The sequence below is a fragment of the Falco biarmicus genome, chromosome 12, assembly GCF_023638135.1.
Source record: "Falco biarmicus isolate bFalBia1 chromosome 12, bFalBia1.pri, whole genome shotgun sequence".
NCBI classification, from domain to species: Eukaryota; Metazoa; Chordata; class Aves; order Falconiformes; family Falconidae; genus Falco; species Falco biarmicus.
In genome coordinates, this window is record NC_079299.1 from 10763949 (window position 1) to 10786205 (window position 22257).

Below are 22257 nucleotides of genomic sequence, written 5' to 3' on the forward strand. Positions count from 1 at the left end.
AGGCAGAGGAATGTGTTGTCCTCTAATCAGACTAAACTGAAGACTATCAGCCGTAGGACCTCTACTGACTTGTAGTGTATGTGGAAGAACGCTGGCATATGTGTAGGCTGGAGCTTGAAAATTGGCATCCATCATTTGTTTGCAAAAGGCCTAACACTTAGTAGTTAGAAACAGGTGCAGATATTCCATTGCTGCCTTCCAGGGATCAAGTATAGCAAGGCCAGGAGAACAGCTCCAATCTGATCTCTTAAAATGCAGGGGTGCCTGACAGTTTCTAGACTTTGCTTATGTGTAGTCCATTAACTTCTCTCATATCCTTTCTTCTAGCAACTCTTTTTAACCACACTCCTTGTATTAGCATGATTTTCATTTACTGCTTTAAAGTGTGGATCAAGTATTATATATGCAGCTGAGGGGGAGCTGGTTTTGTTGATAAATGTAGAAAACCCTCTGTCCACAGCATTAAGCTTCTGTAGCCAAAAAAAAAAAAAAAAAAAGCATTGTGAAGAAAACCACTGATTGCAAAATGGAACAGGAGCCCACAAGGAGACATGGATAGGCACAAAATAATAGAACTTCTGAAAAACAATGCAGTAACGGTGGACATTGTGGTGCATGCAGATGCATATTTAACCCAATAGCTGAAAACCAATGGAGGCTGTGTCTGTACAGAGATGCAAGTACTTTTTAGGGTGACATGCTGTGAACTTCTGCCTGGACTACTTAAAGGAGACGTGAAGAGTATAGCTTTTGAGAGGGATTCCATCTCCAGGTGTGGTTTTCTGAAATCTCTACATGTTTTAACAGATAACTGGAGAAATACTATGAATGTGAAAGAGAACTATTGCTTTTGGTAGTCATGCTACAAGCCATACTACACTCTAGATAGCTATAATAACAGTGGTAGGGAATGGGGGGTATTATACAATGAGTGCCAGTTTGTGCTGTGCGTGATAAAGAACCTTGGGCTTGTTTAGCCTTTGTCTGTTGTCACTAATCAACGGAACGAATCTAGTTAAGGACTAACTGCTTTGAAATAATGAACATCGGGGTCTGATCAAGCAGCAATATGTAGGTTAGTCAAGGGTTAGTCCTGCCTTCATCCTGAAAAGGGCTTCTCTTCGGTAGTTCAGCATGCATTCATATGCATGTATTGGCCAGTTTCTTTATTAAACTAGATATATTATCCTTTCTTTGCAGGATAATCATGGAAATGACACACGCCTTGGTATTTTCTTCATGGGTATCTTCATAAAAAACAGAATTGGAAGGACAACTGTGATTTATAGGTAAAAACTAGGGTCTTCTGCATTGAAAGCTACTTGCTTTTGAGAGCTCCATGTGTGGGTTTTTTTCCTTACTTACATATGTGACTTCAACAGTGCCAATCCTCTAACTAAGGAGTAGTCACATCACTGTTTTCAGGATTGGCCTCTTGGCCATAAGAGATGTGATAAAGAACAAGTTCTGATGTCTGTGAATGGGTTTGATGGCCAGAAAGATGTAGTTGTCTGTCATGTATCTTATTCTACTTACAAGGCTTTGATCCCTTTTCTTTTCTTGCCTTTATGTCTGCTTCTTTGATGCTTCTGAATGCAAATCTGTTAAACCTCACAGCTGGCAGCCTAGGCACTTGATATTTCTGAAAATCTGATTGCCATATTTAAGTACCCCACTTAAAAAAAGCTGAATTTTCTCATTCTGTAATTTTGAAAAGCCTGGCTGTGTCACTTGTTTATTTGTTCTGATGTTTGTTTTGGTTATTAAGAATCACTTAAACCTTTCCATTAACTTTTTGTGGGTTTTGTGACTTCTTATGAAAGCTTGTTCTGTATGAAAATGTTGCTAGAAATCTCCATGATTCCAGGGAGGCTAGGGTTTCACCTATTCTTCTTGGCTACTGTTCTGGTGGGTATTTCAGTTATTGTTGTTGTTTTAACTTGAGGTGGATTTTTACTAGTTCCTGTTATTAGAAAATGAACATTCGTGCAGCCAAAAAAATATGGTTTATGAGCTGCACTAATTTTTAGTCTGTAGCTAAATTTTGTATCAGACTTAAGCTGGATTGTTGGCTTTTTTTGCCTTAAAAGGGCTTTCAGTGGTCATCTTCAAAAATGTTAGGGCTCCTTTTTTCACACAGCTGATGTTTTGCATATCTAATTTTGAGAAGAAACGAGCTAATTTTTTAAGTGTGCCAGGTGACAAAATCAAGAAGTTTACATGTAGAAATGATAGTCGGTGCTGGGATCCTTACTCTTTGGAAACATGCACTTCAAACATCCTGCCATGACATGAAGAGGAATGCATGCTGCAAACAGAACAAACAAGTCCTTTCCATCCCCATGGATTGCATGCAATGTACGCAAATGTCTGTCAGCTATTTGTAAGAAGATTATAACTCTGATCTTGGGTAACCTGACAATTACTTGGAAAAAAAAAAGATTGCAAACATAAAACCAGAGTATTAACATGGTATGCATAGCCTACATAACCATGTTGTCAACTTAACCTTCTTTAAGAATTGGCACTGGAGGAAAGTTGGAAACAGCATTTGGAGAAGAACGGCAGTATTTTTTTTTAAAAAAAAGCTAAAGCAGTTAGAAAATGCCACAATTCTGTAAAATGTTTATCATTAATGTATTTTCAATGTATTTCTATGGTGAGTCTTCAAATTGGTGTTTTTATAAACTCTCCTGCTTTGGGTTAAGGTCTGAATATCTGTTTCTTCTTTAATCAGAGCATAACTTCCTTATTTTTCTGACCATGTCTCTTCACCAAACAGCTACTGAAAAGCTTTCCCATAAAATGAGACTAATGTTGACTAAGGGATTCTTAATATGTTTGTGAAATGTTTGAATGTGTGTGTTGGCAAACTACTGCATTTTTTTACTCTACAGGTGGAATGACATTGGGAATATAGCACATAACAAGTCTTCAATTGTTCTAGAGTTGATCAACAAAGAAGAGAATGTGCTCTTTCACACAGTAAGAAAAAGATCTAATCAGTGTGATCAAGAAAGCTACTCATATAAAAAATAAACCTTTAAAATTCCACTTTGGAAAAGTGGCTCACTCACCATAAGGACCACGCCTCCCTGCCCCTCAAGTTCATGTTTTACTTTATGCAGAGAGTGAAATTAACTTCATGTAGCCATCAATATTTGTGTTCTCTTCCAAGCATCCCGAAGTATACTATGCTGGGAAGTTTGCAAAAACATGAAGTGCTTGTTGGATGAAACATCCACAGTGCCTCACTATCTTTCACGCTGGCATAAATATAGCAGCATAAGCAGTTGTAGAAACTGGGCATAAGCTATCATGTGTGCACATACTGGAACTCAGAGGGCTGCATTGCTGTTCTGCACTGTTTAAAATCTCCACATCTCCCTGAACCAAGGCCAGTATAGAAACTGGACCAGCAAGCTTGAGCCATTTTTTTTTTTTTTTTTTTGGTGGTTGTCCCTCGTCCCCTCCTACTGTGACTTAGCAGTGAAGTGGCAGCATGTAAAGGCATGCCACTATATTTCAGTAATTCAATGCCTTGAATGTTCTTGAGGGCACTAGACAAGTTCTTGGCAGCCAGATTCTGTACATGATGGACCTTACCAAGTGTTACTGCAACTGGATTTTTAAAACTCTTCTTTGTTACTTCTTGGAAAGAATAACAAAATGAATGATCACTTTTTTTTTTCCTATTTTTTTCTTGTGTTTAAAGGATGATCTTGAAAATGCCAAATATATTTCACGTCTGTTTGCAGCAAGACACAAGTTTTACAAACAGAATAAAATCTGCACAGAGTGAGTACTCTTTCTTCAGAATTGTATTCTAACACCCTGCTTTGGAATTGATCTGAGTTTTGGCACGTCTGGTTTTGTTTGTTTTTTCTAGTCACTTGTGTCAGTTCTTTGCCCCTTTCCCTTTTTTTCTTTTTTTTTTTTAACCCCCAGCAAGAAAAAGCAATTGAGAATTAAATTTCAATCTAAGCCTTGTGAGGCTTTTGATGCTCCCCAAGCAGAGCCAAATCTGAAAGAGAGTCTTGAATTGAAGCCCTTGGTCTCTGCCGTTCATAACCCAGAGTATTAGTATAAACTGGAGTGAAAGGTGACATATGTTAACATGCCAAAATGTGAACTGCAGTAGCAGATGCGCTAGCAGCCAAGGGTGGTGAAAAACACAGGTTGTCAACTTCTAATTTGGGCAGTATAATTTATCTGCTGCTTACGTGTGCCAAACAAGGGAGGACACCTGGGAAAGTTAATCTGCATAGCCATACTAGCACAATGCCGCAGAGACTGTAAATCTGAACCTAAAGTCTCCTTTAGGCTCTTACTTTGAGCACCTAGTGAGGATTGGCCTTTAGCTAGTCCTCTCACAGGTGGATTCATTCTAACTGAAGGAGGAATTTGTGAGGCTTTAGTTCTAAGTCAAAAGTCTGTTTCTTAGTTGAGGATGTTTCATTTATGCCAGCACACAGCAGTTTTAGTTTGACATAAATTTGACTTTCAGAAGTTTAGAATTTTGAGAAACTTTCGTGATGTGCTGGGTTTGTAGAGCAATGAAAACATGACTTCCTTGCAAAACTTACCGGCTTAGCTGGAAAGATATGAAGTCTCATCTCTATCAACAGCTCTAGTTAAGGCTGGACATCCCATCTGTTCAGCTGGGTGATGCCATCTGTTGGAAAATAAAGCCAAAATTATGAAGGGAAGATTGGAAGGTCTACCTGTCTAATATTATGTATACACACATTATATTAACACACGGTGAGTTAGGGTATTGGAGAGACCAGTGAGGTGAACTGTGTAGACTGATCTTTCAACTTACAGAAAAGAAGTGTTAATTAGATTTCAGGTGGCTCTTACAGTTCTTGGGAGGTGAGTGAAAGACCAGAAAAGACATTTTTTAGCAGCATATAATGCATTTCCATAGTCCAATCCTAAATTTAATTTTAGTGGTTTCAGAGGAATTGAGTTCAAAGGAAGCTCCTGATTGTTTCCCATGTGATAGTCAAGAAAGAAAACAAAATACCATGGTCTGTCGTTCTGGAGTATTTCTCCTTTGAAGCTGTATATTGGGGTCAACAGAGAAGGACTGTTCTGTTACTGTTCCTAATCCAGACTGCAGGAGCAGTAGCTTTTGATCATGTTTATTTCTAAACACTGAGCCGTAAGTTTGTGGGTACCATGAACCAGGTGTATGCAGCGGCTTCATATACAACTTACAAATATTTGGACTGATAAAGACAGGGGACACCATGAGGTCACCAAGTGAAAGAACAAGTTTCTATGTATTTTTGCCATTAGAACTGCTCTCCTTACCACAGTTTCATGTGGTATCAGCTTCTGCATTAGAGCCACAGACATTGATGACAGGATATGCCAAGGTGTGTTTTCTAGCCAAATAATTTTCCTGCCCTCTGTGTTAAAATGATAGTTGTTTGTTTTCCCGTGTGCATTTCCTCTAATCACACATAACATCATTCACCAGATCAGAAACTCTAAGAGGACAAATTCCACCTTTCCTCTCTTCACGTAAGCACTATATTTCTGCCTCCTTCAACTTGTTTCTTTCCCTTCCTCTTTATTTTTTCTTTTCTTCACGCCCCCTCCCCGGCCCCACACACTCCTTGTTCCTTCTACTGCACCTGGCTACTCTAACGTTGTATGTGGCTCTGCTAGCATTATCTAACCAGTTGCAACCCCCCCTCCCCCCGCTCCCCTCCTCCCGATCTGTGTGTGTTGCTTTGGAGTGATTTGCTATGAATTTCAGAAAATTCTCATTGTTTTAATGTTCACCTTAAGTCACCTGAGACTGTGCCTGTGTGCCATGTTCAGTTTTTATTGCTTAAGAGACTTGTTGGATTCATTTTTAAACCAGAGTTTTTCTTTCTTGTGTTTCCAAGTAAGCCAAATAGGATAATGAACAGAAGGCATGTATATTTTAGAACTGGAACACTTCCTGTGTTTAGAGAACAACCTGAATTATTTTCATTTATTTATATTTTTTTAATCTCATTAATGAGCAGTACTTACAGATTCTTCATCTCTTGTTTTTTCCCCATTCATTCTTGAATCAGAATTGAAATATTGTAGTTTCTAGTATTTCTTTTTTACTTTCTCTTCCACAGACAATCAAGTTCTCCTCCCCCTATACGGCGACGGCCCACTTGGAGTAGGTCATCCTTGGTATGTGCCTCAATGAGGTCTTTAAGAACGTCTATACCATTTCTAATGGGATGGGGCATTGTGTAAGATGGAATACTTTCTAAATTTCATATAAGCGCATTAACTCATTTCTTGTAGGGAATATGATTGGAATGAATTTAAAGGGTGTGGCTGCCCAGGCTGATTAATTTAACTGGATAATATCACCATTGAGTATTAAAAGTTACAGTCTTCAAGGCATTATATTTTTATTTGCCCTGCAGAAACTGAGCATCTTTTCTAATGGATTGAGGTTATTTCAATATGTAGTGAAAATAATCCTCTAGAAAGAATTTGAAGTGTCTTGTGCTGTATACATCAAGACCTAGTCATTATATAATTTTACAGCTTCTCATTTCCCGTTTCTTCCATTCCTCATGGGTTTGTATAAAGTCTGCTTACAATTTACCAACTCCTTGGGTTAAGAGGCTATTTTTGTGTGAAGCTACTGCGATTTTAACTAAAACTGTTATAAGCAGTACAGTATTGTGATTCAGAGCTGTTTTTTTAAAAAACTGTATTTGTTTCTATTTAGCTGATCTCCATAAACACTATAAGTCTGACCAAACTGAGCAACTTTTTTCTGAGATCTTTACAAAAAAGTCCGAGTCTTTTTTTTTTTTTTTTTTTTTTGTTTTTTTGTTTCTTTTTCCACACACTCCCCCCCCCCATCAGTTCTAAGGACACTATTATGGATCCAGTTTTAACATCTAGTATGTCAGTAATTCAGAATCTGTTAAATTAGAATAGCAACAGCACTGCTGATTCCTTAGAAGGCAGTAGTGTCTACATGCAGGTTGCCAGTTTTCGTGTGTGGTATAGGTTATACCTGCTTTGTAGACCTTCCCAGAGTGATAACTCCATTAGCCTATTGCTGCATGGCAGAAGGCTAATGTGGGCTGGCATGTTTTCTTAACATATCCCCACAGCGTGGTTACAGCTTGTGAAAATGCTCCAAAATTAGGTTTAAGCAGATAGTGATATTAGGATAGCTTTATCTTTGCAGGTTTCAGCACAGGCTATTTTTCTGTGTCCGTATATATGGTCCATTAGATCTAAAAGTTGCATGTTGTGTTTCCCAGCTGTTGGCAGGAAAGCTGTTGTAGCTGGCTTCAGATTTCTTTGTCCTTTCATTCTTAGCATGTTTCTAAGGTGTCATGATGCAATTCACAGGCTGTGTATTACACTCTCTGAGGCATATTTACAGTATTTTTGGTATCTTCTAGTTTGGTCCCTAGGGATGACTATGAAAAATGGAAGGTGAAGAAATGAAATGTGGTTTGCATTCTTATGCTATGACCTCAAATATATCACAAGTGGAATAAAAAAACCAACCCTGCATTCTCTATTAGATACAAGAAATGGAAATCTACTTTTTCAAAGGAAAAACACATCCTGCTGCCTCTTTGTTTTGAACATTTGCATGTAACAAGTCTTTAAAAAAACCCAAAGTCTCAGGAACATCAAGAGGGGGGGAAATGTGTGCTTATCAAATAAAAAGTGAGCTGCTAACCGTTCGCATTGAACTTTCAACTGCTTTTTTCATAAATGTTTTGTTAACCTGTTGGAACAGTTCTCTCGGGGGGGGGGCGGGAAATGCCCTCCTGACTGTTGTCTGCACTGTACATACCTTTATACACCTACCTATTCATTTGTCTTGTATGGTAATAAATCAGTAGTCATAAATGGGAAGTGAAGGGGAATCTCTGGGCTGAGGCTCTGCCACTTCACTGAGGACCATGTTCGTTACTTTCAGATTAAGACCCTTTGTATGGTTTTGGCATCATGGTGAATCTGTATTTTATTAACTATTACTTTAAAGCCATTTTATGCTGGGTTTTTTTTCTGTCAGGCCACCCAATGATGCTGGTTTTCCAGCAAAAACTCCTCAGAGTAGGAGATCTTAATATGATGGTTTAAATAGCTGATTTTAAAAAACAAAACAAACAAAAAAAACCAAATCCAAGTGATCCTTAATTTGGATATTGACGTTTTTGTAGACCTTAAGCTTTTCCTGTTTCATCAGAAGAGGCAGATGGACCTTAAAAAAAATTAAAAAAAAAAATAAATCCCTAGTTTCTTGCAGATACCTTCCATAACACCTATCAAAAAGAAAACTGTCTGCTCCAGATCTGTGCGCTCCCAGCAGAAGTCACTTCTCCTTCCTTGCATTTTTCCTCTGCCCCCCAATTTGGTAGACTTTCCAACATCTCGGTTTGTTCCAGACTAAGCTCTGCTACCCATGTTGTCAGCGCAGGCTCCTTTGCCCAGATTGTTCAGTGGGAGCAGGGTTTATACCATTGGAAGTAATTGTTGTAGCAGAAATTGTTCCTGTCATCTTCCAGCTCTGGCTTAACACAGCCATTTTGTATACGAAAACTCATGTGTGCGCTCAGTTTCTTTGATTCTCATTCCTTCTTCCCATTTACATAGAAAATGTAAATTTAACCCTTTCCCCATCCCCTTTTCAGTAGCTAACTTGCGTGGTGCTCGTTTTGTTCATGTGCATGCAAAGGTAAATTCTTTGGTGTTTCTTTCTTGCCTTGGGCATCCACAGTATTCCTTAATAGTTTGAACTACTTGAATCAGCCTAGATGAAAAGCCCTTATTCTGCTGTTAAGGATGATCTATTAATGAGAAAAGAGCGTCTTCCTTCTCTTTCTGCCTATTTCGTATATCAGAGTATATTTTCATAAACTTCGCTCAGTGACACCAGGCAGGGCATTACAGTGCAGGTGGTAAAATTCGATTGCAAAATGTATTGGTTTACCAGTGGACAAAGCTGGTGAATATGGCATCAGCTGTGATTTATTTTGCTGGAGATGATCCTGCTGAATTGCCCCATGATACTTGTGTTAAAAAGCTTGTTGCAGTGCAGATTGTTGGAGGAAGGTTCCAATTCATTATCTGGGGAATCTGATGTTCATGCAATTTGCAGAGTTATTTTAAGTCCATATGTGCTCCTATTGCTTGTATCACAGTGTTCTAGGTCCTTGAATTTGTTCCATCTCCTGCTTTTGTCCCGATTGCATGATTGTTTTGTTTTGTTTTAATTCTTCAAGGGCAAGGGCTTTTAATAAACTTTTGAAAAGTTCTAAGCGAACTGGGAGTCTGGATGTTGTTGTCTGAAGTGGTTGAGGTTAAGGGAGTATTAACTGGTCAGCTTTGGGCTCTGTAACAAAATTTAGCAAACAATTTACAAAATGTTATTCTCTGTTCTGTAAAGAAATAACAAACCATGGTTCTTTAGCTGGGTAAGAAAGAGCATTAATCAGTGGAAAGGACACAGAACATTTTTCCTGTTTCAGCTGCAAGAATTATAGCAAATGAAGTTCCTAATGCTTTTTTTTCTCCCCTTGTGCTTTTATTTCAGCCAAGACAACATCCTTTTATACTGCCTCCTATGCATGTCCCGTGCGGCGAACACTACACTGAAACACATAATTCACAAGGTACTTAGAGCATATATTTTTCCTTTAATGGACTTCAATTTTATGTGTATGCAAAGAAGCTCCTAACCCTTAAGTCTAGATTTCCTCTAGAAATGGTCAAATGGGAGCTGCTGCTAGAAGAGAGCTAGCAGTTTTATAGTTAATGTTGCAGTAAGTCTTCTGTTTAAAGTCCAATTTCAGTTTTCAAATTTCTCTAAAATGTCTGTGCATGATTATATGGACCTTAAACTCGGTATTCCAGTTCAGTGAGCTGAAAAAATAATTTCTAAATGAAGTATGATGGCTGTACTCAAAGGCAGTGCCAGCTGCAGCCAGGGAGAGAAATGGAGTGAGGGGAAAGGAGACAGGAAATATCTTTTACTGTAGGAGAAAGCATAGTATCCTAGTCATGAAACTGTACATTTAGATAATGTTTCTGCTGATTTTTTTCACCAACATCTGCCTGCACTGTTAGCCTTATGGATATAAGGAGGGTTAACTATTTTTACCCCCACATTTGATGAATAAATTCTCTGGAAGGTGATACCAGATTAATTTGATTGAGGCTGGGAATGGAGCCCCGCCCCTAAACACCTTGAGTCTCACACCCTTAACCACACCACCTTTTGGAATACATGTAGCCAGGTCTGTTAGGCTACATTCATGAGAGGTACAATTGAAGTGCTCACGCCAGCAGAGGAGCTCTTAGTCATACCTGATAGCGTTTTAGATTTATGGTGGTCTGACTAATTTTAAGGTAGAATTTGATAAGTTTTGAAAGGAGCCATTCAGTATAGTTCCTTGCATACAGTAGAAGGTTTGACCTAGTGGCTACTATTGTTTTACTGTGAAGCTGAGGCTCTGCAGAGGGATATTCAGAGTTTTGGAGGAATTGCAAAGGTCCCTTTATTTTACCACAGGCTTCTCTATATTGTTGAAGAACTAGCTGGTTTCAGAGTTTGGGGAGTCACTAGTCTTTTCTTATGAGATTTTCAACACAGACAGTCTTGCAGTAAAATTGTGATCCAGAGCATAATCTTTACTATCTTGATTCCCTCTCAAATATCCTTTGCTGAAGGATTTAATATTCTTTACTACATCTGTAGAGTGGAGGTTTTTTGGTTTTATTTTGTTGGGGTTCTTTTCTGAGTCTTGATCACTCTGCTGTGTTATACTTCAAATCCTCAAAACTGTTGGTTGGTCTGAAGTAGGATTTCAAATTTCACAGTCCTCTGCTACTTCAAATCAGACAGCACAAATCAACAGCAAAGACAAGAGAACTTCTAGGATTACCGTAGGCCAGCAGCACTGGATTTTTAAGGTAGCAGCGGCAGTGAATCCTTCCAGGATGCTGGGGAAGGAGATGCCCTTTTATTCTTCCTTGCCACCCGGGGCAAAAACACTTCTTCTCTTTCCCCTTTCGTGTCTCCCACGAGCATCTGACCGACCGTATTTTGCTAACTGTTGGGAGTGTTTACATGAGTAGCATTGTTTTAGTTCCATTTCAGTGACTCAAGGATGCTCCCAAGACCAAATGTTCCCTGTAGCTGTGGTACACTAAGCTGTCTGTATTTCTTGGTGCAGACTGCATTTGAAGTTTTGTTACCATTGAATGAGTCCTCGTATGTTAAAACTGTCAATGCCTTTATCTCTGTTCTACACAGATAGCATTGTCCATGGAAATGAAGAAACTTTCTACTGTAGGTCTCAGACCAGTTTGGATAGGTGTCCAATGGACTTCAGCTACTTGAATGGTAATGGACCCAATGGGAGCGTATGTAGCGCCCACAGCATGAACTCCCTCAATCGCTCACAGAACTTCATCCAGGCGTCACCAATGTCCTCAAATCTGAGCATCCCTGGAAGTGACATCATGAGAGCAGACTATATCCCCAGCCACAGACACAGTGCAATCATAGTACCATCTTACCGGCCAACTCCAGATTATGAAACTGTCATGAGGCAAATGAAGAGAGGGGTGATCCAGATGGATAGCCAAAGTCAGTCTTTGAGGAATCTCAATATTGGAAACACACATGCTTATAACCAGCCGGAAGACCTAGTTTACAGTCAGCCTGAGATTAGAGAGAGACATCCTTACACAATTACATACGGGCCCCAGGGTGGTGGCTATAACAAGCCCGTCGCCCCGACTGACCAAATGAACCCTAATAATGCTGCTCAAAATAAGACAGCAGCCAGTGCCATATCCCACACTGTCAGCACACCAGAACTGGCTAACATGCAGCTGCAGAGCAGCCAGAGTTACAACACTGCTCACATGTTAAAGAACTATCTCTTCAGACCCCCACCTCCATACCCGCGCCCACGTCCTGCCACTAGCACGCCAGACCTGGCAAGCCACCGGCACAAGTATGTCAGTGGGAGCAGTCCCGACCTGGTCACTCGCAAAGTCCAGCTCTCAGTAAAAACCTTCCAAGAGGACAGCTCGCCAGTCATCCGTCAGTCACTGCAGGAGGTCAGCGAGCCCCTCATGGCAGTGAAGCACCACAGCGCTGTGAACAAGCGCCATAGTTTAGAGGTCATCAGCAATATGGTACGTGGTATAGAAGCCATGGCATTAAAAACTTTAAATGCCCCGCTGCCACGCAGGAACACTTTGCGGGAGCAGGTGCAGCCAGAAGAGTCGGTTCAGATGGGGCACGATGTTCAGCAGGTTCCTCATTATCATCACAAAAAGACATTCTCTGATGCCACGATGCTGATACACAGCAGTGAAAGCGAAGAGGAAGAAGAAACCCCAGAATCGGTGTCGCGGATAACAGCCCTCCATGAGAACATGGAGTACAGTGCTCAGCTGCAAGCTGCCTTGGCTAGAATACCAAATAAACCTCCTCCAGAGTATCCTGGGCCTCGTAAAAGTGTCAGCAATGGAGCCCTGAGGCAGGACCATGTTAGCATTTCTGTGGCCGTAGCCAGGGCCAAAGCCATGAGGCCAGGGCCTTCCAAAGCCATTAGTGTCTCTCGAACTGATCAAATGGCAATAAATGGGTCGTCACTCGGGCCCTCTATCTCAGAGCCTGACCTCACGAGTGTGAAGGAGCGGGTCAAGAAAGAACCTGTCAAGGAAAGGCCTGTGTCTGAAATGTTTTCTATTGAGGACAGCATTATAGAAAGAGAAATCATGATGAGGGTAAGTGCCTTCCTCTGTTGCAGTGCCTTCTTGGAAATTCGTAATCATACAGGTCAGATTCCTTACCAGAAAACTGTTGGATCCCTAAACTTGGGGGGACACGCGAGTGGGAAGATGACAATTTGCTTAAAGTTAGGAAGTGTGATATCAAGTGCCACGTAGAATTTGGTTTCGTGGGTCTGTATGGCCACCAAAGGGGCTGATCTCATGCGGTGCTGTTGGGCTTGCCTGCTTCCCCTGCTGCGGGTATTCGGCCACTGGCCAGACCCATGTCTGATGCAGCTGATGATGTGCTGCCCTGGCAGCGGTGCCAGCCTGAGGTGGGTGGTGGAGCACGCAGCCGGGTGACGAGGAGGCTGAGCGCCCCGCAATGCCCGCTCCCCAGCTGCCTGCGTGGCTCGCTAGCCCCTACGGATCTGAGCGCAGGGCGAGTCTGAAATGTGTTTGCTGAGATGGGCAGGAGATTGTGTTTCAGCACTAGTGTTTTATTCTTTCTTTGCAGGGATGTCAGGTATCACATAATATACAGCACAATGGAAACTCTTGAGTTTTTCAAACGATCTCTTTCATTGCATTTCCTGCTACCTTTATATAATATAGTTATTTGAATAAAACACTGGTAGCTGTAGAATATGGGTTACAGTTTTGCCAATAACAAAGTGGCTGGATATCTAATTACAGATGCAGCCGATGTAGAGGTACAGATGTAGCCGATGTGGGGTTGAGGATCTGGATTGTGTTTTGGGTTTTAGGGGTTTTGGTTGGTTGTTGTTTTTTTAAATGTACTCAAGTATGAGACTGGGGGTGTTGGTGGACGAGAAGCTCAGCATGACCCAGCAATGAACGTCTGCAGCCCAAAAAGCCAGCTGTATCCTGGGCTGCACCAAAAAAAGAGAACCCCACCTGGAGTGCTGCATTCAGCTCTTGGGCCCCCAACATAAGAAGGCATGGAGCTGTTGGAGTGAGTCCAGAGGAGGGGCAGGAAGATGCTCAGAGGGCTGGAGCACCTCTCCTGTGAAGACAGGCTGAGAGAGTTGGGGTTGTTCAGCCTGGAGAAGAGAAGGCTCCCAGGAGACCTTTCAGCAGCCTGCCAGTGCCTAAAGGGGCCTACAGAAAAGCTGGAGAGGGACTTTTTACAAGGGCATGTCGCGATAGGACAAAGGGGAATGGCTTTAAACTGAAAGAGGGTAGGTTTAGATTAGCTATCACGAAGAAATTCTTCACTATGAGGTGGTGAGGCACTGGAACAGCTGCCCAGAGCAGCTGTGGATGCCCCATTCCTGGAGTGCTTGAGGCCAGGCTGGATGGAGCTCTGAGCAACCTGGTTTAGTGGAAGGCGTCCCTGCCTGTGGCAAGGGGCTGGAACTAGATGGTCATTAAGGTCCCTTCCAACCCAAACCTTTCTATGAGTCTATGAAATAGGGTCCTTTTTAAACTTGCAATGAATTTAGAATAAAAAGCATTTAAAGGCTTCAGGGCCACTGGAAGCAATGTCAAAAATATGAGGGGTGCTCACCATTTAGTAAGCACTACTTATATCTGTGCTTGATGTAACACTGGGGAGTACAACAGCAGGCACGGAAAGCAAAGTGTGTGCCATAGTTCTTTTTTCCTTCTTTCCCTGCTGCCCCCCCCAGAACTGAGATCTGAAACAAAAAGGATTCCTGAAAAAAATGAAGCATCTAAATGGTCCAGAGCAGAAAAGAGTTTGTAAGGTACTAGATCGGTAACTAGTTAGATGTAAATACTACTGTATATTCAAAAAAATTTTCTAAGCATATGTATAGCACTTCTTGTTCGTTGTTGATCCTTACACTGATGTAATGGTTAGGAATCAAGCTTGGGCCACCAAGTTGTATCATAGAGACTGAATTGACTTCTGCCAGAAGCTTAACCTTTAAATGCAAAACAGATATTTGACTATAAAATGTAATGTTTTGAATAGTGTAGACATTGGTGGTAACAGCAGGCGTATATACATGCTCTTTTAATCATCTGAGGAAAGAAGGTATTGAGAAGCAGGAACCCAAGGGATTTTAGGATGGAAATGAAGGTGAGAAGATGGTTTAGAGATGTTGTTTGCGTCCTCTTTCTCTGAATAATCATTCAGTTCAGCCTTTGGTCAGAAGGTGCTTTGTTGTTCTGAAAGTAAAGGGACAGTCTTAGCATTAAGCTTTTCAGGTGGCTTCAGCCTAGATCAGCAGTCTTAACACATGCAGACCTTCCTTTTGTCATAGGAATCACATGTTATATTAATGGTAAGTTGACCTTTATCTCTTAGACACAGACTTTTCTATTTTACCTTGCAAATAATCACAATAATAAAATCCCCAAAGGAAAAAATACTGGCATTTTCCTGCTTTCCGCAAGTACGAAAAGAAAGCAGAGTGAGTTTGGATTTTTGTTTTCTATTTGTTTTTTACTTAGTGCTCTGGAGGAATCCAGTGGTGAGAGAAAAAGCTAACAAGCTTTTGGAAAATCAAGCCACTTGCATATTTCTGAGGGCATTCAGGTTCAGTAGTGTGTTTCTAGGAGCCAAGCTTGGCCTGTGTGGTGACCACAGCTTCCGTATGTATGCTGAGAACCAGGCTTCCCTGGTGCTCATCTCTCCTTCCAAATCCAGCAGAAAGAACTGTTAGTGAAATGGAATAAAATATTCCTAATTTGGGTACTTCTGGAGATGGTCTGTCATCTTTTTTGATGTTTTAGCTCCCAGTGGCACAAGGAGAGGGGCGGCAGGGTGAGTTTAAAATTCATACTCTGGTTCTCCATGTTACAGCATAACATGATGCGTGAACACAATAAACAATATCCCTCCCTGGCTGCTGTTAACATTCAGTTTCTGGGATATGTGAGCTCAGTTTTTAGTGCAAAATATATCATGGGTGCTATTTGAATCACCATAATAGCTGAGTGCGTCAGAAGACTTCTCATTTTACGTATCACCATCACAGAAGAGAAACAATGGCCTATGTTTTACTGTTTGTTGTAATAGATTGAAATTATTGCTTTTTAAAAGATGCCCCAGGTATCTTGGCTACGGTAGTGCTACTTTAACGTAACAGGGTGATGCTTTGTGTGTCCTACATTCAGAATAATGTTTGCAGAAAAATGCTTGAGATTGTATTTGTATGCCTTTTGATGGCATCTAAACTGTATTATATGCTGGGATTGCTTCTTTGAAATTAAAATTCTGTGCTCATGTAGGAGCAGGCCTTTGAGGAATAACAGGAAGAATAGAGGTTGTATTTGAATTTACGATGCTAATGGTGATCATCTGCATTCCTTGGCCAGAGAGTTGCAGATTTTGGAGATTAAAAAAACATTCCAGCATTTTACTGGCATTATAAATAATCACACAGAGATGAAAACGTGCCTTTTCTTGCCAAAAGAATCTAGAAAAGCAGAAGATGGCAGGCCTGGAGGCCCAGAAGAGGCCCTTGATGTTGGCAGCACTGAACGGACTCTCAGTTGCTAGGGTTCCAGTGCCGGAGGACAGCCAGGATGAAGTCGCCAAGGTGCCAATGGATGAGAGGGTAAGATGGAGGCTCATGAAGTGTTGCTCATTCCCTTTGTTCCTAGCAGCGTGAAGTTTCTAAAATATTAAAATTTGATTTAAACCATGAAAAAAATATCTTAAAAATTTTAGAGCCATTAATGGAAAAGATCTGTCATTAACACTGGTCTGTCTTTGGATGCTGGCAAGGTGTTAAATGTCTTGAACGTTTACTGAAGTCGGTGAAAATTAAGGCTGTTCAGTTTCACGTGACCATATGTTATCATACAAGATCAAGCTGTAAATCTAACATTTTGCACACTTTTCACTTGATCAGGCAGTCTTTCTACAGTGATCATCTATAGATACTGTCTTTCATGTTCTGATCTAACTAATGAGTTCAGTTAATGTCTCTAATGGGATTAAATTTAAAAGAAAAAAAAGTTTGCCTCCTGATGTTTGCCCATGCGGGTATGTGCATGTATATGGAATTTCAGAAATTAAAAACAGTTGCTACCATGAAGACTCGAGAGATACTTGCAAAGAACCTTTCTGGCTTTCTGGATAGAAATTTGCAGCCTTGTATTTTCTGGTATGCAGATGACAGAACTTAACTTCTGCCTGTACGTACGTGGGGTTGTGTTCAGCCACAGAAATCGCTTACTTCCAAGTTACGGGAGAATTTTGAAAATGTGGACCACGTCACGCTTCTTGCTGCATGATTCTCTTCCTTAAAAAAAAAATTTAAGATAGTTTTGCAAGTATCTATTGCAGTGAGATCACGTACAAATTCATACTGAACCAGGATTGTATGTATCATCGTTTTGCTTTTTATGGTATCAGTCTTAAAATATGTAGAAGCAGCATGTAAAAATGTAAAATTTGCTTGTGGTTTCATCCAGTAGCAGTATGTCGTGTTTCCTCAGATAACTGCAACTGAAAAAAGAAGCGAGTGAGAGAATACTATGGCTGTATATTGAAATGCAAAGAATGGATGGATAGATCTAGTGGTAAACATTCTTCCAGGAAGAATTAATGGATTTATGTTCCTTTCTGTTAACTCTTAGTGCAAAATCTTGAAGAGGAAGTTGGAAGAGGGGATGGTGTTTACAGAATATGAGCAGATTCCAAAGAAAAAGGTAGATGGAGTCTTCACCACTGCTGCCTTGCCTGAAAACGCTGAGCGCAACCGCATCAGGGAGGTCGTTCCTTATGAGGAGAACCGAGTAGAGCTGGTGCCAACCAAAGAAAATAATACAGGCTACATCAATGCTTCACACATAAAGGTAAAAGCTTTCCTGAACTTTGCTTTGCAAGTGAAGGTATGTTAAAGCTTTGCTTGCATTTCTGGGTGCACAGCACCATTTTCTGTAACCCTGGAGGTTCTGAAATCGTAACTTAGCATACATCATTGTACCCTTGTGTCAGCATGGGCATCTGTAAAGTCCCCTATCAACTAACATGCATGAGTTGATTTAATTGCTGAAGACTGGGAAGTCATTTTAGACAGGCATCCTTTGGGTTTTATGCCTACCTCTGCCAGCTGGTTGTGGAACGTCTCTATTGGTTAATGCAGAAAGAGATGCCATGTTTCTTAAACCTCACGAAGGTGTGTTAGACCAGCCCCAATACCCGCAGGTAATACGGTTGTCATGTCCCTCCCTGTACCTGAAAGAATGAGCAGTCAGTATGTGTTCTGATTTATCAGTCCCAATAGCCTGGCAGGCTGCTGGGGGGCAACAACGACCCTGTGTAAAATGAGTCTCTGCAACCGATTGGTGCAGCCTGAAAGAAATACTGCACGAGGTTTGACTGAAATATTTTTTCCGTTTACTATCATATAGGAAACAATATGTAAAAATCAGGGATGTAGCTCCATGTATGCAGTTCCATGTTCAAAGAAAAAGTATGTAGTTGAGTAATGCATGTTTGCATAGATACTGCAATTATATATAGAGAGAGAATGTATTTCTTTCTTTTGAGAGTTGACTGCTTTTAAAAGTATGTGTTGATAAAGAGGACATCATACTACCAAGATATCTGTGTCTCTGATGGGATGCTGCATTGAACTTCTATGTTTCAAAATAAGTTTTTATCAAGAAACTTCAGGTTTCTTGTTAATTCAATGTAGAAGTAATTTCTGCTCGGACTGTTACTTACAAACGTGGCCAGTTGTAACAGTGAACTGTCCTGCAGTGGCTGCAGTTTTTCTTTAAGCTTCCAGTACTATTTGCAAAGTCCTTTGTTGGCTTTTACTGTACCCTGAGAGAAGTAACAGCACTCCTCTCCCTCAGATGACAGATTCTTTTGCTGTTGGAGAGGACTGTCTGCTTTTTATCATTGTCAAAATTCAAATTAAAAAGAAATAATTTAAAAATAATAAAGAAAACATCCTGTTAAATTTGTATTTTCCTGGACTAAAAGCCGTTTAAAGAGACTTGCTGGCCTCCTTGGTTGTGATTTACAGTATTAAATCCTGTTGATCCAAAACAATTTCTGAACCATGATCCTGGCAGTTTGTCACTTCTATATAGCCTGGTAGGTAGCAGATACTGAATTTTTGCATAATCAGACATTGCTACGATGATGCCCAAAATTTTTCATCTACTATGTAGGAGGCCAAAAAAAAGAGATTCCTAACATAAATTATGCCCACAAAGCAGTACTAGACAGAAAAAAGCCCATCCTGGCTAGTTTTCAGTGCACATTTTACCTTGTTATGTCGGTGTTGGACACGCATGCATCTCACATTCATGGAGCACCCAGGAACACACACAAATGTTTTAGCGTATGACAGTGGTCCTTGCCAGCATTTTCCTCTCGCTTTTCTTAGCAGCGTGTACTGAAGCCAAGCAGATGTGCTTTTGCTTAGGAGGTGAAATCGCATCTGTAAAATTTACCTCAGTAGCACAGTGTGTGTGTGTGCGTGTTTGCAGCCCAGTGTTCAATTTTTAATGTCATGCAGTTAGGGCATTAGTAAACATTCCAGGCATCCCGTTCCCTCCAGACTATTTATGGTCCTTTCATATCATGTGCTAGGAGGCTGGATATTTGGACCAGAAGTCAGTACACAAAGACGACTCCTATATCATCCTGATAAGATCCATGCCTGGAGGATTCCAGCTCCCACTGCTCAGTCTGTGAGCCCCACAGTTTCACAGTAGTTCTCTGCTTATTTACCATTGACCTTTGCTGTTAAGATACAAAGTTATTTGTCTGTACCAGAGAGAAAAATTGGAATGAAATTTATGGATTAAGCAAAAAATTTCCTAAGACCACCTCACCTGACTGTTTGGGTGAGGTCAGCGTTAACTCAAAAAGCTCAGTAATACTATACCAGCACTCAGGGCTGCAGACGAGTGTGCAAGCACGAGACCTCTCCCTCTAAGTGCAAGACGCCGGTTAGTGCTGTGCAGTTTATATTCATTCCCAGCTAGTACAAGAACTTGAGGAGTCTACCTGCATTGGTCTGGTGGATTTTAGGTGCAATTCAAAGAGTGGAGTGCTGCATAGTATGAAATAAGAAAATGAGCTGATATACAGGGTTGAAAACAGTTTTCAATGGAGTAAAAAAAATTGTTGTCATACAAATGCTATGCTGGTTACAGCTGTAAAAACCCAAGGGTCTTTGCTTAATGAACAGCTGCTTGAATAACAAATATATTGATTGTATTTGTGCAAATGTACTCAAAGACCTATACTTTAAATATAGTATATGGTTAAACCTGTCAGAGTTATTGATTGCTCCTTGTAGCGTTGTCCGCCAGCACCTTGGTATTTATGGACGTGTCAGTATTTCTGTTGTAAATCATCTTCTTTGGGATTTATACCTTTGTTGTGAGAAGTGGCTCTGGGCTAATATGTGGAATTAGGAGGTCTTAGCCTGAGAAGGAAAACTATTTTAACTTCCCAAAATAATTAGTTCATCTGTTTTTCCTTTTATGCTTTTAAGCATATTTTCAAATGATACGTAGTGGCTCTAAAAGTGGTTTGGCTTTTTACCTAAAATGCTGGAAAAAAATCGGTTTCAGAAGCCTTTACTGATGCATAGTAATAATCTATCGTAAAATAATATTTTTTGTATAAAAGCGTGGGGTTTTTCTGCTTTTTAAATGTGTATGTATGAAGATCTGCCTCAGGTAAATGAAACAGCGTTTTACACTGGTTAGCTCCAGGCTAATGCTGGGTCTTTTCAGGGCACTACTTATAGTATGTAAACGTATGTGTTAGTGTCTTAAAAATAATTTCATTATGTGTTGTCATGCAAATACACAAATATTTCTGTAAGACGTGGTTACTGATCCAATTACGTATTGGGAAACAGATTTACATGACTACGGCTTTAGATAATTTTAAATTTCACATGGCGTTTGATTCGAAAGCCATTTAATGTGCTGGATTTACTACGTCTAGTAGTTTGCAGCTTCTGCACTGAAAAACCCAGAACGAGTGAGGAAGAGTAACTGGAAATGAAGCCTGTCTTGATCTCATCGCTAGCTGGCAACAGGCCGACCCAAGCTCCGTGTTAGGTACCACAGTGTGTGGGCATAACCGCATCTGCTGGGACAGCTTGGCCATGTCTTCAGCAGTGATCAGTGTACTAAGAGTCTGTTTAAGAAATTAGTTTTTGCCTGAGTGGAAAATAATTGAGGGAGGTCCTAAACAGCAGAGGCCTTTAGCTTTCGTTGTGCAAAATGTCATTTGCATTCAGGCTTTACACACTACTGTGTGTTAATTTGCAGCAATGCAATGCCTTTTTAATGCGTATAGACACCTCCTCTAGTGCTCCAGTTTTTCTTTCATCATGGGTTTGTCACCAAGCCCAGGGAATTCAGTCAGCTGCTTATTTATACTTAAGCCATATCAGAACAGGGCCTCAAAAAAAATATTTATGTTTTGATCTGTATGCTCCAGATGCAATGGCAAGAAAAACAGGTGATGTTTTGGTCAAGGCTTTATGTGTATGGGCATCAAGAAAGGACTTGGAAGCACCAAAGATTGTGTTTTATCAGATCTGCTCTTATCAAAAGGCTGATTCTTGTTCAGTATTTTGAACAGAAGTGGAAGAACAAAGAAGTAAAGGTTCCATTATGATCTCTTTTGTTTAAAGGGCAGTTCTGATACAGATGTTGCTGAGAATTTGGGTGCTGACTGTTTGTTTCTTTTTTGGGGTTTTTTTTTTTCCTTACCCCCAGGTTACTGTAGGTGGAGAGGAGTGGCACTACATTGCTACCCAAGGCCCTCTGCCACACACGTGCCATGACTTCTGGCAGATGGTGTGGGAACAGGGGGTGAACGTTATAGCCATGGTCACAGCTGAGGAGGTATGTAAAATCACAGAGGTACAGTTCGTTCTGATGTGAGCAAATCTCCTGTTACCATCACTTCCCACTCCAGTAACCTGCCTTTTCTATCAGCAACCCTTTTTCCTCTTACTCTGTTTGAACATATGCCTGTACTGCTATAGTATTACACTTTGTAACTTTCTGATCCTGCTTGGCAAGTACTAAAGTGAAATGGGCAGAACCCCCCCTTCCCCCTGCTTCGCTTCAGTTTGGCCAAACCAAACAAAGATGTTTCCATTGGAATGTGAGAGCACTGAACTGCTTCTGGTTAAAATGACACAGACTTCCACCCCATCCAAGGTCAGTTCTGCATACCGTCACTCTTATCAGCTGAAAAGAGACCAGAAGCTGTTGTTTCCGTACAAGTCTCCATATAAAAAAAAAAAAAAAAAAAGAAAAAAAAAAGAAAAAGAAAAAGAAAAAAAAATCTTTTTATTCATATGCCAAGCAAAACAGTTGTTTCTATTGTCATCCAAGAACTATGTGCTATGTTATAAGAACTGGCACGCGTTGCTAGATAATGCTGCATTCAGCCTTACGCCTGGATGCTTTAGCAAACACAGGGAGTGCCATAGTACATCAAGTCACTGTCCAGTTCCCAAGGCTGATCAACAGATACTTAGAAGC

At 40.6% G+C, this 22257-nt stretch overlaps 1 protein-coding gene across 1 annotated transcript in view; it reads left to right on the forward strand.

Moving 5' to 3' along the window:
* PTPN14 (protein tyrosine phosphatase non-receptor type 14) overlaps positions 1 to 22257 on the forward strand; it is a 118782-nt gene that overhangs the window by 83398 nt on the left and 13127 nt on the right. The window contains exons 8-16 of the mRNA XM_056356987.1: positions 1201 to 1289; positions 2898 to 2985; positions 3716 to 3798; positions 6129 to 6186; positions 9578 to 9656; positions 11300 to 12789; positions 16182 to 16325; positions 17353 to 17571; positions 21481 to 21609. Of these exons, the coding sequence (XP_056212962.1) occupies positions 1201 to 1289; positions 2898 to 2985; positions 3716 to 3798; positions 6129 to 6186; positions 9578 to 9656; positions 11300 to 12789; positions 16182 to 16325; positions 17353 to 17571; positions 21481 to 21609 (2379 nt within the window). The remainder of the gene's footprint in view (positions 1 to 1200; positions 1290 to 2897; positions 2986 to 3715; positions 3799 to 6128; positions 6187 to 9577; positions 9657 to 11299; positions 12790 to 16181; positions 16326 to 17352; positions 17572 to 21480; positions 21610 to 22257) is intronic.